This window comes from Bipolaris victoriae, assembly GCF_000527765.1.
Source record: "Bipolaris victoriae FI3 unplaced genomic scaffold scaffold_67, whole genome shotgun sequence".
Lineage (NCBI taxonomy): Eukaryota > Fungi > Ascomycota > Dothideomycetes > Pleosporales > Pleosporaceae > Bipolaris > Bipolaris victoriae.
This window is the reverse complement of record NW_014575325.1, coordinates 84,300-99,556: the sequence shown is the minus strand read 5'-3', so window position 1 is coordinate 99,556 and position 15,257 is coordinate 84,300. Positions and strand designations below refer to the sequence as shown.

At 54.8% G+C, this 15,257-nt stretch overlaps 1 protein-coding gene across 1 annotated transcript; it reads right to left on the bottom strand.

Moving 5' to 3' along the window:
• Positions 1-5,893: 5,893 nt before the first annotated feature.
• On the bottom strand, positions 5,894-13,738 carry COCVIDRAFT_39560 (hypothetical protein; the record flags this gene model as incomplete). The annotated part of the gene is made up of 1 exon (XM_014699084.1): positions 5,894-13,738. The coding sequence occupies one exon, from the start codon at positions 13,736-13,738 to the stop codon at positions 5,894-5,896; it is 7,845 nt and encodes a 2,614-aa protein (XP_014554570.1).
• Between the last annotated feature and the right edge of the window lie 1,519 nt (positions 13,739-15,257).

Below are 15,257 nucleotides of genomic sequence, written 5' to 3'. Positions count from 1 at the left end.
GTTGAGTCGAAGAGATCGACTCGCTCTTTTTATCTTTCCTCTTCTTTTTGCCCTTCTTCGGAGTGGTGGGGACATCGTCAACATCAACTGAGGCCTCGAGCTTGGGTGAATCGGGGAGTGGTACAGCAACAGGTGCGTCAGCCTCTAGCGGGATTTCGGATGAAACAGACTCTGGCTGAAGGCCAGCTTCTGCGGATGGCTCTTCCTGTGGGGCAGGTTGCTCTTTAGCAGACTCAAGGGTTGCCTTCTCATTCGTCTCGTTCTCAATTGGAGTGTCGTTGAAAAGACCACTTCCCGCAGGGAGAGAAGGCTGTTCGACCTGAACGTCCCGGACACCCTCTGCCTCCTTGTCTTTCTCAGAGCTTTCAACCTCAACAAGCTTCTTGTCTTGAGCAGGTCCAAAAGCGTTATCGAACTGCGGCATAGGCTCCTCAGTAACCGGTGTGCTTGGCTCGGTGGTAAAGTCTACAGATTTCCCCTTCTTGCCCTTCTTCTTTTTGCTCTTCTTCGGCGTTGGTTCAACTGGCTCAGCCTCAACAACCGGCGTGTCCGGTACAGCGGGGACAAAGACATCTTGGCTAGACTCCACCTGAGTGTTAGGGGCAGTGATATCAGCTTCTTCCAGGTCCTTGTCATCAGATTCAGGAAGAGCAACGAGCTCAGCGGGGGCTATGGTAGGCTCCACCTTGGCAGTCTCAACTTGCTCCGTAGCCACAGATTCCTCTAGATCCTTATCATCGACGTCGGGGAGGGCTGCGAACTCGGCAGCAGGTGTCACGGGTTCCTTGGCAATTTCAACCTGCTCCTTCTCAACTGGCTCCTCCAAGTCTTTGTCGTCGGTTGCAGGAAGTGCTACAAGTTCAGCAGCGGACCCACTAGATTCCTCCTTGACAGCCTCGACCTTCTCTTCCCTCGTAGGTTCATCCAAATCTTTATCGTCGGTCTTAGGAAGAGCTACTAGCTCGGCGGTAGGTGTAATAGCCTCGATCTCGGCAGACAATGCCTCCTTTTGAGCCGTGGTATCTTGAACTAGCTGGACATCAACAACCGGCGTATCTCGAGCAGCTTCGATAGAAGTCTGAGGTTCAGTCTTGAAATCAGATACTTCCTCAGTAAGGGAAGATCCTAAATCAACAGACTTGTCTTTCTTGGCGCTCTTCTTCTTCTTCTTAGATTTCTTCGATGGCGTTGCGGGTTCTTCTTCCAGTGGTGTGGCAGGTTGTGCAGGCTCCTCGTTGGGTCTGACGGGGCCAAAGACTGGCTCCTCAATGACGGTCTCGGCTGGTGCTGTCGTTGTGGCGAATGGCTCTTGAGTATCAGAGACAACGGGTTCTGAGATGACTTCGAAAGCAGGCTCAACGTGTGCGGGTTCGGTGATAGGCTCGAGCTCGCGAGTTGCTTCAACAGTAGGCGTGGCAGGCACATCTTCTTCGGCTTTGCTCTTCTTGCTCTTCTTCTTCTTGGACTTCTTCGAAGGCGTAGAAGGTTCTTCTGGTACTGAGGCGGCCTGCTGTGAAGGCTTGGAGACGAGCTCAGTTGTAGCCGGAGCATCGATGTGAACGGGCAATGGCTGAACGTCCTGGCTTGGTACATCTCGCACGGATACTGTGTTGTCGATAGACTGCTCTGGGATGAATTGCTCCGCTTTTTGTTCAGTGGAAGGAACGTCACGCTCGGTTTTAGTTGAATCGACAGGAACAGCATCATCAGCACGAACCTCCCGCTCTTCCAAAGGCGCATAAAGCTCATCATCAGCTTTATCCTCGGGCAAAGGAATAACCGCAGCATCAAGGCTCTTGTCCTCTTGAGATGGCTTGATCACATCCGGCACGCGCTCTTCGATATCACGAGATTGGCCAATCTTAATGCTTTCGACGGGCTCGGCAATTGGTGCGGAAGGCTCGACTGCAGGGATGACAGAATCAGGTACGACATCAGTCTCAAGCTGAGGTGTGATTAGACCGCTTTTGCGCTTGTTCTTCTTGCTCTTCTTGGCCTTTGGGGTAGCGACGGGTTCAGTCTCGACGACGACTGCTTCGGCGGGTGCTGTCTCGGGTTGCGGTTCTTGAGCGGGCAGAGTGACTTCACTTGTCTGTGTCTGAGGCGGCTCGACGAGTTCCTCGTCCGCTTGTTGTTCGGGAAGAGGGATACTGACGGGATCCACCTCCGTAACCTCAGGGACGACCCTGTCCATTTGCGTCTCCAGTGGTAGAGTGAGGTCGTCATCCACCTCCTGCGCTGGAAGAGGGACGCTGGCTGCATCTATCTCTGAAGGTCCTGGGAGTTGCACTTCAGTAGTTGAGAGTTGTGCATCGCGAGACACCTCGGCGATCTCAGAAGGGATAACGGTAGAAGGTTCAGCTTCGAGTGCAGGTGTCGAAACACCGCTCTTCTTGCCTTTCTTGCTCTTCTTCTCCTTCTTCGTCTTGACTGGCAATTCAGGGACAGAAGATGGCTTCGCGGGCTCTGAAACTACTGCATCCTGATCTTTCGTGGGGGCTTCTTCGACAGGCAAATTCGATGGGAGTTCCGAGGTGAGAGTTTCAGTAGTCGGTTTTGGCTCATCAACAGCTGGGATCACGTTGACGGAAGGCTCGGGAGCGGGTTCGCTGACAGGAATTTCTAGTGACCGTTCCGTGGTAGGCGTAGGGGCTTCAACAATGGACGATGTTTCAGCCTCCTTAGCCTCTTGCTCTGCCTTCTTGCTCTTCTTGGTTTTCTTGACCTTCTTCTCGCTCTCTGCGGGTAGAGATTCGCGTGAGACTGGTTCTTCAGAGGGAGCTTCAGCTGCAGGTTCAGTCAAGATGCTACGCTCGCTGGGCTTAGCAGGTGATGGAGGGAGCGAGAAAGAGGGCTTCCCGTCATCAGTGAAAAAGGCATTCTGCGGTGGGACGAATACAGGGGGCTCTTGAGTCTTCTCCTCGGTGGCTGGAGCAGGGACATCCTCCTTGATTTCCGCTTTCTGCTCTTGAAGCGTACTATCTTGATCAGACGTAGTTCTCTCTTCCGTAGCTCTCGCCACCGTCGTCGGGAAACTGAATGCTGGCTTCCCACTATCAGTGAAGAAGCTGGTCTGTGGCGGAACGAACACAGGGGCAGCAGGTTCTTCCTTCGCAATCGTTTCTGTCTTCTCGGAGACAACAGGCTCAGACTTCTCATCAGCTGCAGAAGGGGCCGCAACGGGTGGCAAAACGTCCTCAACCCCCTCCATCTTACCCTGGACATCCTCGACATCCGCTTCCGGTGCAATCTCGACCGCCTTCTTCTCGCCCACCGGCACAGTTGGCGAAAGAGGGCCTGACGATTTGCGCCTCTTTTCCTCCCTCGCAGCAGCCAGGGCAGCGAGAACTGATGATTGCGGTTTCGGCGACGAAGGAGGCGAAGAAGATGCAAGTGAAGCTGGAGCCTTTTTCTTGCTGCCGCCCCAGCCAATCTTACCCCATAGACTGGATCCCCAGCCAGAGTTTGATGCCGATGAATGGCCTTCGATTGTAGAGGCGCGACGAGACTCCTCTACGAATGCCTTTGGTGTTTCGGTTGTCTCGGCAGTACTGGGTCGCTCTTGGACTTGTGGTTGAGCTGGGCGGCCGAGAGGCTTCAGTGGAACCTCAGGCTTGGGTTCGTTGTCAAGGGGCGCTGGAGTGGTGGTCTCCGATATAGTAGGCTTTTCCTTTGGGTCAACATCCTCGAAAGTGGATTGGGCAGTTTCGCGTTCAATTGTGTCGTGCTGGGGCTCTGGAGGGGCTACAATGTTCTCTGTTTGAACTATTGCTTCGGGTAGGGATGGCTCTTTCTCTTCGACTTTGGGCTGAGCTGGGACATCCGGTGATTCAGACTTTTCTGGCGTGTCAACATTTTCGAAAGCAGGTTGTAGAATCTCCCGTTCAATCACATCCCTTGGCCGCTGCGACGATGTCAAGCTCTTCTCTTCCTCTTGAACAGGAGTTCCGGGTAGAGAAGATGGCTCAGACTCGGGCTCGACAACTTGTTGGCTACCGCGCTTACCTTTCTTGCTCTTCTTTTCCTTCCTTGTCTTCTTAGGCTTTGGGGTGATGGCTGCGGCATCTTCTTCAACAATCGGCTCGGGAACTGCAACATCAGCGGCGACAAGTTCGCGATTCGCCAGCGGAGTCTTGGGAGTATCAGGAGCAACTTCACTGGACACGTCCTGCTGCAGATTTGGCTTCTCAAAAGGCTCAATCTCCTTCAATGCGGCGACTTGAGGCTCGTCGAAAGTCGCACGCCTGATCTCTGGATCTTGGTCTTGCTGCGGCGCGGTGCTGTCCAGAATCTTTTGTCGAAATCGCTCCTTGTCGTCGAACGAGCTAGTAGAAGGTTCACCGATAAGCGTAGCATTGTCTGTCACAACAGACTCAGAGGGATCCCTGTTCCAATCATCCTCGTTGTCGATGAACGATGGCGTGTACTGTGAGTTTCCTGAGTCAACTAGAGTAGAAACTGTAGACTCTGCAATAGATCCCCTTTTGGCGTACTTTCCCTGCTTCTGCTTGCCTTTGCCCTTGACATCCGGCTCGTCTGCAGCTTCTCGACTAGATTGGGATTCAGGCTGCTTGCCTTGGGCAACTGTTTGAACCTTTTCAGCCACATCATTGGACTTCCTCCCTCTGAGTGAGGCAAAGTGGTCTTTGATTGCTGCAGCGGCAACCCCGGCCACAGCTGCGCCAAGAGCAGCGTCCTGGAGTCTGGATGAAGTCGAAGACGAAGGCTCACCGCGGCTGGTAGAAAAATCACGCATCATTCTATCGTCAAGAGGAGCGCTTTGCTCAAGCGGCGTTGCGAATTCTGGGGAAGTCACTGTTGACATGAAAGCATCATCAGTGGACTCATCCTGCTTCTGTGCCTTGGCCTCCTCAAGCGCTGCAGCGAGAGACTCATAGTTTGGGCCACCAGAGTGCTCCTTTTCGGACGGTTCGCCTGCAAAGTAATCAGAGGCCTTGGGAGTTGCTTGTCCAGACTCTTGTACTTCTTCAATCTCACGGGCTGCAAGTTCTGGGTGTTGAAGTTCTGGGCCGCGTGCAGGTGGGCCAAGATCTGGTATGGTACCCAAAGAATCAAAATATGGGTGGTTGGACAAAAGCCCAGCACGCTCGTGGGGTGATTCCAAGGCAGACTCATACTCTCCATCTGACTCAGCACCAGACACCACTGAAGAAGCGGTACTTGGCGGGAGAGGTGGTAGCACTTCATCAATCTCATCGGGTTTGCGGTTACGTTCTACAAGATACAGTGGTCGGAATTCACGCGAAGACTTGAACTCTGTAGAATGTGACCTGGAATGGCGAGAACGACTTGGAGATGGCTCAGAGAGAGGACTTGTTACCGACTTGGGTTCAGCATGAAGGTCACGATGAACCGCAGGGGGGCCAGAAGGTTTGCGGAAGCGTAGCGGCACTGCAGTCGAGGACATGCGACGCTTGGCCAAGCTTGCTACTGGACTGACTACCTCTGGCGACCTAGTCGGTGAGCTTGGCCTTGACAGCGGCAAGGGAGGAAGCTCGTCTGGGAACGCTTCGAGTAGCCAGGGCTGAAGTCCAGTAAGACGAGTCAGTAACGCGCGGCTATCTTCAAATGATAGTTCAGGCGGTGTCCTGGGCCGTTCGGTAAGGTCGGAGGCGGTGAGGGGTTGGGCGTCGTCGAACGTTGGGAGACGAATTTCGGCCCGATCTCCAGGGATGATGCCACTACCCTTGGGTACCTGATCTACAGGCTCACCTACGGGCAGTGGACGTGGAGTTGCTGCGGCCACTGCCCGATGGTCTAAAAAAGAATGGCGTTCTTGTTCATCGGCATGCGGGGGCGGGGTTCGAGCGCGGGAACGATCCTATAGCACAGAACATCAACATTCATTCTAAATACATTGCGAACACTCGCGCTATCGCATATAAGAAGAGCGATGTACCTTTTCATCATAAGCATCCGCCCTGTCTCCATCTCTCTCGCTGCGACTGCTTCTGCTCCTCTTTTCGCGGCGGCTAGTACTTGAAATAGTGGAACGTACATCATCATCATCATCATCCGAACCGTAAGTAGAACCACGATCTGACCGATGTCTCCGTCTCCGGTGCTTGCGCTCTTCATCGTTGTCATCTCTCGACCTGGAAGACTTGCTGGCAGCCTCCGCCAGGTTTTCTCTTGACTTGCTGCTGAAGAGACCCATGAGACCACTTGATCGTTTATCCTTCTCTTTTCGGGAGCTGCGGTCGTCATCCCATCCTGCAAAAGAAGATATCAAGGAAGCAGTGTCATCGTCCTCCCGCCTAGAACGTCTGCGGGAAGATTTGGGCTCGTCGTACAAGTCACCGTGTTCAGACGCTGCTTCTGAGCGAGACCTTGTCTTCCTGTCTGGCGATGAATCCTTCCTCTTATGTCTACGCCTGCGCTCGCCATTGACGTCAGAGCGAGCTTCCGAGTATGTAGATCGCGTGTCCCAATCGTCAGCGCCCTCGTCTGTCTCGCGACGGCGATGTTTTCGCCTTCGTTCTTCGCCTTCGCCCACATCGTAGTCGCGGTCGCGGCTCTTGTCGCGACTCTTGTCACGGGTTTCAGATCTGGCTTCACGACGTCTACGGCGTCGCTCTTCCCGGTCGGGATCTTCGTATTTGTAGCTCAGCGAGGCGATCGAACCAATGTCGTCGTCGAAGGAGTTGCGCCGTCTGTAGTCGTCCTCATCGTCAGAACGTCTGATTCTTTCCGCATTTGAGACGCGCGATTGACTGTCTCTGGTATTGCCATTTGAGCCCGCGAAATAGGATTTGTCAGGCTCCTTCTCGGTGGATTCGGGGTGTGTGAAATCGTCAGGGGCATAGTAGCCAGAGTCAGCTACACTACGGGAAGTTGTAGGATCGGATGTGCCTGTAAATGGAGCTGCAGTAGGCACTTTTGGCGCTTCAACAAGTGGCTGATACTTGGAACCATCAGAGTTGTTGCGAGCACCCATATAGTCTTCTTGTTTCATCTCTGTCCTCAGAGGCGATCCAACTGATGGTGACCACTTGCCGCTGCTACTGCTCCTTTTCTCGCTCCTACGTTTAGGCGTCTTGTCGGCCAATTCATCCACTCCCCCGAATGCGTAGCTGGGAATGGTAACATTCTTTGCAGGATCTTCAGGAGCATGGTTGCTGTTGGATGAAGACGAGTGCGAGTCACGGGATGAGGGCTTCTCTGCCGACTCCAGGTTACGCCTGGCACGTTCGGATTCGGAAGCCATCCTGTCTCGGTCTTGAGATATAGCAGTGCCTACCAGAGCAGCGAAACCACCGGCCAAGGCAGCGGTGGAAACCTTGGCACTGCTACCCTCATCGCTGCGAGATGCACTTTTTGATGGTTGATAGTCTTGGCCACGGTCAGCTGTCCGTGACGACTCGCCAGAGTGGGATGGCTCGACAGTTCTTGGTGACTCGACAGCTCTTGATGGCTCGATATCTCGAGGGTCACGTTCGAGGATAGGGCTTGTCGGTGGACTAGGTTCGTCCAACTCCCAAGTATCAACGCTGATTCGCTTCGAAGATTTGGAGGACTTCTTCTTCTTCTTCTTTTCCTTGTCTTTCTCCTTGTCCTTCTTGCTCGACTTGGTGTCTGATTCAACCCCTTTCCCTTTTGACAACTTAGAAACCACGGAAGGCTCTGGCTCAACCTGCCGAGGGACATCCTGCAAAACTACATTCGAGTCAGTACTCTTACCCTTTGTGTCCTTCTTCGCTGCAGCTGCGAAACTCTCCATCGTAGGTGTCGGTGGCTCGGACTCTTCTGCCTCCTCAAAACTGCCCGGGATATGCAACGGCACAGGGTCGTCCGGAATCTCGCCCTCGATAAAACCAGGCCCCACAGTCCTCCTATCAGGCATCATGCGCATGTCGTACGCTGGCTCAGGTTGATAGTACGCCGTCTGTACACTGCTTGTCGATGGCGCAGCTGAGATGATTGATGGAGCCGAGATGGCTGACGGAGCTGAGATGAGTGATGCAGCAATTGTGGAAGGTGCCATATTCGTGTCAGAAAATGGGTTACTCAGGAGTGATGCATTGATGCGCTTGTAATCGTACTCATCCTGTTGATTCTGCGGTGGGGGCGGTGGGGGTGCCGAGACGTTCGAAACAGCAGATCCAGAGGCAGAGTTCGATGGAGTATTCTCATTCCTCTCGCTCGCCTTCGAAGAGGCAGAGGCACTCACGACACTATCCCAAGTTGAGCTGTTATCATCGCTGACGTATTGTGTGCTTGGAGTGGTCTCCTTCGACTCGCTGGACGAAGGGGTGCCTGGTTGATAAGGTATGTATGTGGACGTAGGTATTTCGCGTTCTACAGTGATCTGATCAGACGAGTAGTTTGGCTGCTGCCTCTTGAGATCGCCATCAGAGACAAATTGTTCGCGGAAAGACTCGGGGGTAGGCACATCAAAGTGGTGGAATTGGTTCTCCCCCCAGCTGACCCTAGACCTTGCGCGGTTCGAGTCTTCTTGCCTGTAATCGTCTCTCGTATCCCTGGTAGGTTCCCTAGTTGGGGCGGGAGAAGGCGACACACTACGCATAGATGGCGCGCGACTACCTGGAGGTGTAGGCATAGTAAGGCTTAGTACTGGTATCGGTAGCGGCTGTTGCTTGGTCGGTCGCCCATCTCTCGTAGCAGTGAAAGAGTAAGAAGGTGGGTATGGAGGCAAGATTGGCTGGCCGGAAGGAGCATCTTCATGCGCATAGTACATCTGGAGATCGCCAGCACCCTCATTAGGGTCTACAGGTTTAACCTTTGGCAGGTTGTCGTCAGCCAAGAGCTCTCGGGGAGCAAAGAATTCGGCTTGGGACACGGGTTTAGCAGAATACCGGTCTTCCCAATCTCGGAGGACCTCGCGGGCATCCTGCCGGGCTGGCTCCTTGAAAAGATCTGGGTTGAAGATGTCTTCATCAAACATGTCTTGCTCAACCCTGCTGGGTTCAATCGTTTTGACACTGGCCGGCTCTCGCTTCTTTCCGCGCTTGGATTCACTGCTCTTCGAAGATGAAGAAGATTGGCGCTTGTGGCTGCGGTCACGCTTTCGCTCGCGCTCCTTTTCCTTCTTCTCCTTCTCCTTCTCTTTGCTCTTGTCTTTGTAGGAGGAGATGGCACCGCCTACAATTGCTGCAGCGGCGCCAGCAGCAACAGCACTAGCAACAGAAGAGGATTTCTTTTCTGGCTTGAGGGCTTCTCGTTCTCTGTCTTTCAGTTCCTTTTCCTTGCGTTGTACGACAGTCGCAGCCGAGGCGATTGAGCCACCTGCAGGTTGTTCCTCCAGCTGTCGGGCCTGAACACTTGGGTATCGATTACTAGAATCTTGTAGCTCACGCCCCCTGCGTCGTTGCTCCAGGTCCTCCTGGATCTCAGCCTCACGTCTCGCAGCATCGATACGCTCTGCCTCTTGTTGCTGAGCCTCACGACGCTCTCTTCGAACTCGCTCCTCCTCTGCGGCCTCGATAGCAAGCTGACGTTGGTGCTCTAGGAAAGCCAAGCGTTGTTGACGTTCGCGTTCCTCTGCCTCTCGCAGTTGACGTGCTGCCAACTCGTGCTCGTCACGACGACGGTCATTTTCAAGTCTCGCCAAGCGCTCGATCTCCATGAACTTTCGTGCCTCGTCTTGCTGGCGTTGTAGTTCGCGACGGCGACGTTCGTCCTCTTCACGTTTCGTCTCCTCTTGGCGAAGCAGAGCTAGACGACGCTCTTCTTCTTCACGCCTTGTTTCTTCTTGGCGAAGTAGAGTCAAACGACGCTCCTCTTCTTCACGCTTTGTTTCCTCTTGACGGAGCAGGATCAAACGGCGCTCTTCTTCCTCGCGTTTCGACTCCTCTAGACGAAGCAGTGTTAGGCGCCGCTCTTCTTCCGCCTTGCGGGCTTCTTCTTCTTGTCGTTGGTGTTCCCGGCGCACGCGTTCTTCCTCTTCACGACGTGCCGTCTCTAGTCGTCGTGCTTGATCATCCCGGCGTTGCTGCTCTCGGCGGGCAAGTTCCTCTTCTTCCCATCTTGCCTCGTCATCGAGCCGCTGTTGCTCGCGTCGACGTTGAGCCTCCTCTTCAATTCGTTCCTGCTGCTCACGTCTACGTTGAGCCTCTTCTTCGATTCGCTCCTGCTGTCTGCGTCGCTCACGCATTTCCTTTTCGGTCTGTGCTTGTGTCAAATCGAAACGCACATTGCTGGATGCACTGGGTGGACGATCGGATTTTAATGCAGAGATTGCAGCAGCTCCAGCTGTGGCTGCAAGTCCTGCAATAGCGGCATCTCGCCTCCATGAAGACGTCTGGATGGGTGAAGAGTTTGCTCGGCGAAGAGGAGGCTGTTGCGGGAATTGATTGTTGTTGTTGTTGTTAATGATGATGTTCTGGGCTTGAGGCTGCGGTGGCACTTGCGAAAAGACTGGAGGACCCGTAGGGGCATTGTAACTAGCCGGTGGTGGTGCTTGGGTGGTATAGACGGTTCCGTGGACTTGATGCATGGGCTGGGGCTGCTGAAGGCTTACAGAACCAGGCCCCGAGGTGACTAAAGGCTGCGATGTCGCGATAGAGCTTGTACGTCGTGCATCGAAGAATGCATTAGGGTCGTGAGGCGCAACAGGATATACTGACTGCAGCGTCTGCGCACTGCTCGACTGGCTATCAGGACGCGCTTGAGTCGCCCCAATAGCTGCTGCGCCTGCTGCAGCACCCACAGCACCAGCTGCGGCAGGTGCAATGAGCGAGGTATTGGCGATATTGTCATAGAGGTTGTTGGACGATCTCCTCTTCTTCTTGCCGAATCCCCAACGCCAACCCCATTTGTTGGTACCCGAGCCATTGGAGTCCATAGAATCATTACTCTTGGATTTCCTCAGTACATGTTCACCGTAGACAAGACCGCCATCACTTGCAGAGTCAGAGGGGCCATCATCTGGCAGGTCCTCCCACTCATCATCTCCGAAACGTGAACCAGTGCGAGAAGACTGGCTATCCCTGAGGGTTTTGCGGTTTTCCTTGACGACGCTAACGTCACGACTGCGTTTTCCTTTGCCAGCCTTTGCTGCTGTGATGGCTGCTGCAGTAGCACCAAGACCAATGAGAGAAGCTTTGAGTCGCTCGTCCGAGTTGCGCCTCTTTGGTGACGGACGTCTGCTGTGAGACGATCGCCTCCGTCTCCTCACATAGCCGGTGCCAAAGGCCATATCCGAGTCGGTTGAAGATGTTGAAGCGTTGGTGAAGTTGAAAAAGCCGCCCTTCTTTTTCTTAAGACTAGCCGGCTTCACACGTTTCTCCTTTGGTGGAGGAGCTGCGAAGAAGCCTTGGAAGAAGCCGCCTTCATGTTCGTGGTTTTGGCCAATCTCAATGACGGACGCTCCAGAAGTCGAGCTCCGGGATACCTTGTGTCGGAGTTGTTGAGATCTTCTACTTCGGTCATCATCGTTGCTATCTCGGCGGGGATGCACAACTTGAACCCTCTTGGGTGACTTGGAGCGGGCGTGACGCTTCTTGCTTGCGGAAGCTCCCAAAGCAGCTCCCGCAAGACCTGCACCAATAGCAGCACCAATCAGGCCAGACTTGCCATTGTCAGAACTGGAACTGGAGCTGGAGCTTGCTCTGGAATGTCGGCGACTCTTGTGGGCCTTGCGGTCCTTCCTGTCACTCGTAACACCTACAGACATGTTGGACATGCGATCACCAGATCGACTCCTGTGGCGAACACCTGCATAACCGTAGCTATAGCCCTTGCGATCAAGGGATCGGCTACTGCTACGACGTGACACACGCGAGCGTCCAGACTTGATGCTGTAGGTATCGTCGAAATCGTCCCGAGCATTGTTCCATACAGCCTTTCCAGCTTTGGCAAGGCCGAGGCCTCCCAGTCCTGCAGCCATCCAACCTGCAGCGCTGTTGCTCGTCTTGCGTCTTTCCTCACCCGAAATAGAGTTTTGTGACCTCTTCTCCTTCAAGTTGTAACGAGATTGCTTTTCAATGCCTCCTGAAGGCCGCATGAATTCGTTGGAACGTCGTTTGTAGTAGTGGTGCTTTCGAGGGGCATCGAGAACGGAGGAACGCGGGTCAAAACATCCTTTACAGACACCAATGTACTCGGTGTACTCCTCCATCTTCTGCACATCCTCATAGTCCTTCCACCAATCCACGAACCGGGAAACGGGACCGGTATGCTGGTGATGCTGGGCCATGCCGCCCGAGACGTAGGCACTTGGTAAAAGGCCGTTGTTTTGGTGACCATTGGAAGCGCCAGAAGCCGAGTGATGTTGTGAGGTGCCATGCGAATGTGAATGTGTATGAGTGTGTGAATGGGAGTGTTCGTGCGTGCTTGAATTGTGTTGATGCATAGTATATGCCGCTAGCCCCGCAGCCCCAGCAGCAAGGAGTCCAGCGTTGCTGCCAGACGAGTGTTTTTCGGGCTTACTTGGTCGCGGAGGCTTGGGTGGAGGAATGTCATCGTTGGCATGAGCGGCTGCGGGGTATGACGGAAGATGGTTGCCATTGCTGGCGTTAGCATTAGAGGTATTAGGGCCGTTTCCATACATGTTATAAGTAGATGCAGGGGCAGCAGGGGCAGTATTAGTGTATGACGAGAATGATGAAGGGGGACGAACATTCGACGAGCTGCTGTAGCTTGCCGAGTGCTCATGACTAGAAGAACTATGGCCAGCGGCATATCCAAAGGCAGCAGCACTGGCCATTGAAGCAGCTGTACCAAAGGTGCCTGGCTTGTCAGGTCTCGACGACGACGCCGGCCGGGGCGGCTTCGGCGGGGCAGGTGTGTCGTCGACGAAGGCACCAGGCATGGATGAGCTCAACGGTCGTGGAGGCCTGGATGAAGAGGTGCTAGGGCCTTGGGCATAGAAGTCTGCAGCCGCGCCCGAGCCGGTGTCGGCAACGGGGTTGGGCTGGGCAGAAGCAGACATGAGATGAGGTGTATCCTGGCCGACAATGACAGATGGGGGCTGGGGCCTCACGCCGGGCTGTTGACCAACAGACTGGCCCTGGTCGTTGTAGAATTCGGCAGCCGCGCCAAAGGGATGGCCGCCAGGCATTGCACTAGAGGCATAGTTTACAGGATCCTGGCCGGGGAACTGGCTCTGCACGTGATCTGAATAGTGGTGGCCTTGTTGTTGTTGTTGTTGGTTTTGGTATTGTGATGATGATGATTGGGGGCCATTGGTTCCCACGGGGAGAGCGCCCGACATCATGGGCGCTCCTGCCTGGCCGGGGAAGCGCGAAAGGCCGTCGCTGCCCATCTGTTCGCTGTAGCTGCGTTGGAGTGACTTGGGGCTGTCAACAATGTCGCCCCGGTAGCCGCCCGTCTGCGTCACGCTAGCCGACTGCTCTGAGCGCGTCGAGCGGCGCTTGTCTGACTTGCTATCCTTTGACTTTTTCTTCTTGTCTCTGTCGTCGCGCATGGTGGATGTTGAAGACTCTGCGTAGCTGCTGCGGCGGTCGTCGCGACGCCTGTCGTAGTCGCTGTTTGGGTCAGTGTTTGGTGCAGCCCGTGAGCGCGGAATGTCGTCAAATGCAGTGGTGAAGGAGGCCGTCGACGAGGGCGCAGTGTCGCGTCGAGAGACCGAGGGCTTGCGGGTGGATGTTGAGGAGACGACGGAGCGGGTATCTGGATCTCGATCCCGGTCGCGCTTAGAACGCGTAGAGTCGCTGGTGGTGGTGCGGCGGCGGCGAGCGTCGTCGTCCTTTGGCGACTGCGAGGCACCCGAAGAGCCCGTCAGCCTGCTCCACATGGTGACGATGTGAGCGCAGAGGATGCGGGTGGGTGGTTATTAGGAGGGCGGGTGGGCAATGGGTTGGGCGCAAACGAGATGGAGCTCTAGGCGGGCGCTGCTGGGTATATCGCTGTAGATGGCAGGTAAGAGAGAGAGGGAGAAAGATGAGATGAATCGTTCAAATCGTCATATCGTGATGGTAGTGTTACACGGGGCAGGCTGCAGCAGACAGGCCAGCGGGAGAGAGGCGCAATGCCAGACGACAGAAAGCAGAGCAGCCGCTCGGCGTCGTGGTCGCCAACGATGGTGAGGTAGGAGGCAGCTGAGGTGCTTGCTCTTAGCCTGTTAGCCTGGCAGAGAAGCCCCGGCAGCCAGCCGAGAGTGAGCTGGCGGCAAGGGTTAGCCTCGATGCACGACTGGAGGCGAGGCAAGGCTGGGCCAATGGGCTCCCGCTATGGCAAATGCTCCTTCGTGCGGATCATACGTATGCGTAGTAGTAGCTCAGTCTGCGTGTGTGTGTGGGCATGGCTGCCGATGGCATGCTGGGGCCCTCATCTCCACGCCCCGTCTTGCTTGCGTCGGTCCATGGCCGTGCAGATGGTGCATTGCTCGTATGCTGGCCGAGGGCGGAGGGCGGAGGGCGGCTGGCGATTGACGACTGGCGATGATGGACTACTGGCAGCTGGCACTGTCGCACCACACACATTACGGGCGCGTCAACGGCCACCACGTCGTCTCCATACTTACTATATGTGTGTGCGTACATACAGCCTGTCCGTCCGTGTGTCACCCCAAAAGACCGTGCCAAGCAGCTGCCCATGTGCGCATGCTCATGACGCTGATGATATCCATGCCCGCCGCCCATCCATCGGTAGCCCTCTCACGCCCACCTGCACTCTGCAAATCTTCCCCGTCCACCACACGCATTGGCCTCTTGTTCGACCACTAGCCCATGCCCATGCCCACTCCCACCAAGCCTAAACGGTCCCACCTGTTCCATCAGAGCTAATGCGCCGCCAAGTTCGCGTCGCAACAATAAAACAAAACAAGTAGCCGCGTCCACTGCCTTTTTTTTTGCTCATTAGCTCAGTCTTTTTTTTTATTCTTCCACTACTGTGCCTTCTCCATCGGGTATCAAGTCTGAAACTAATAAAGTCCGCCCCAAAGGGCGCAGCCTACCCTGCCTAGAAAAGAAAAAAATATGCGCCCAGTGTCCGGTGCAATTGCGGCCCAAGGAACCCCCACCACCATCTTATCCTCGTGCCGTGACGTGCTGAGTCGTGCCGTCTGTTGCCTCACTCGTCCCACGCCTGCCTTTGGCTCGGTTTCCTCACCCAACTCCCCCTTCCACCACTTGACGTGTACAAGCCGCTCTCCAATGCTTCTTGCTTGCTTCAACACCCCCGTACCCTGCCGTTTGCGTACTACATAGGTAGCATGCCTCCACAAAGCTCCCAAACCACATCTGGGGGGCTTTGACCCTCCTTTTGCTTGCCCATACTAGTGTCCATGTATGTATTTATGCATTATACATCCT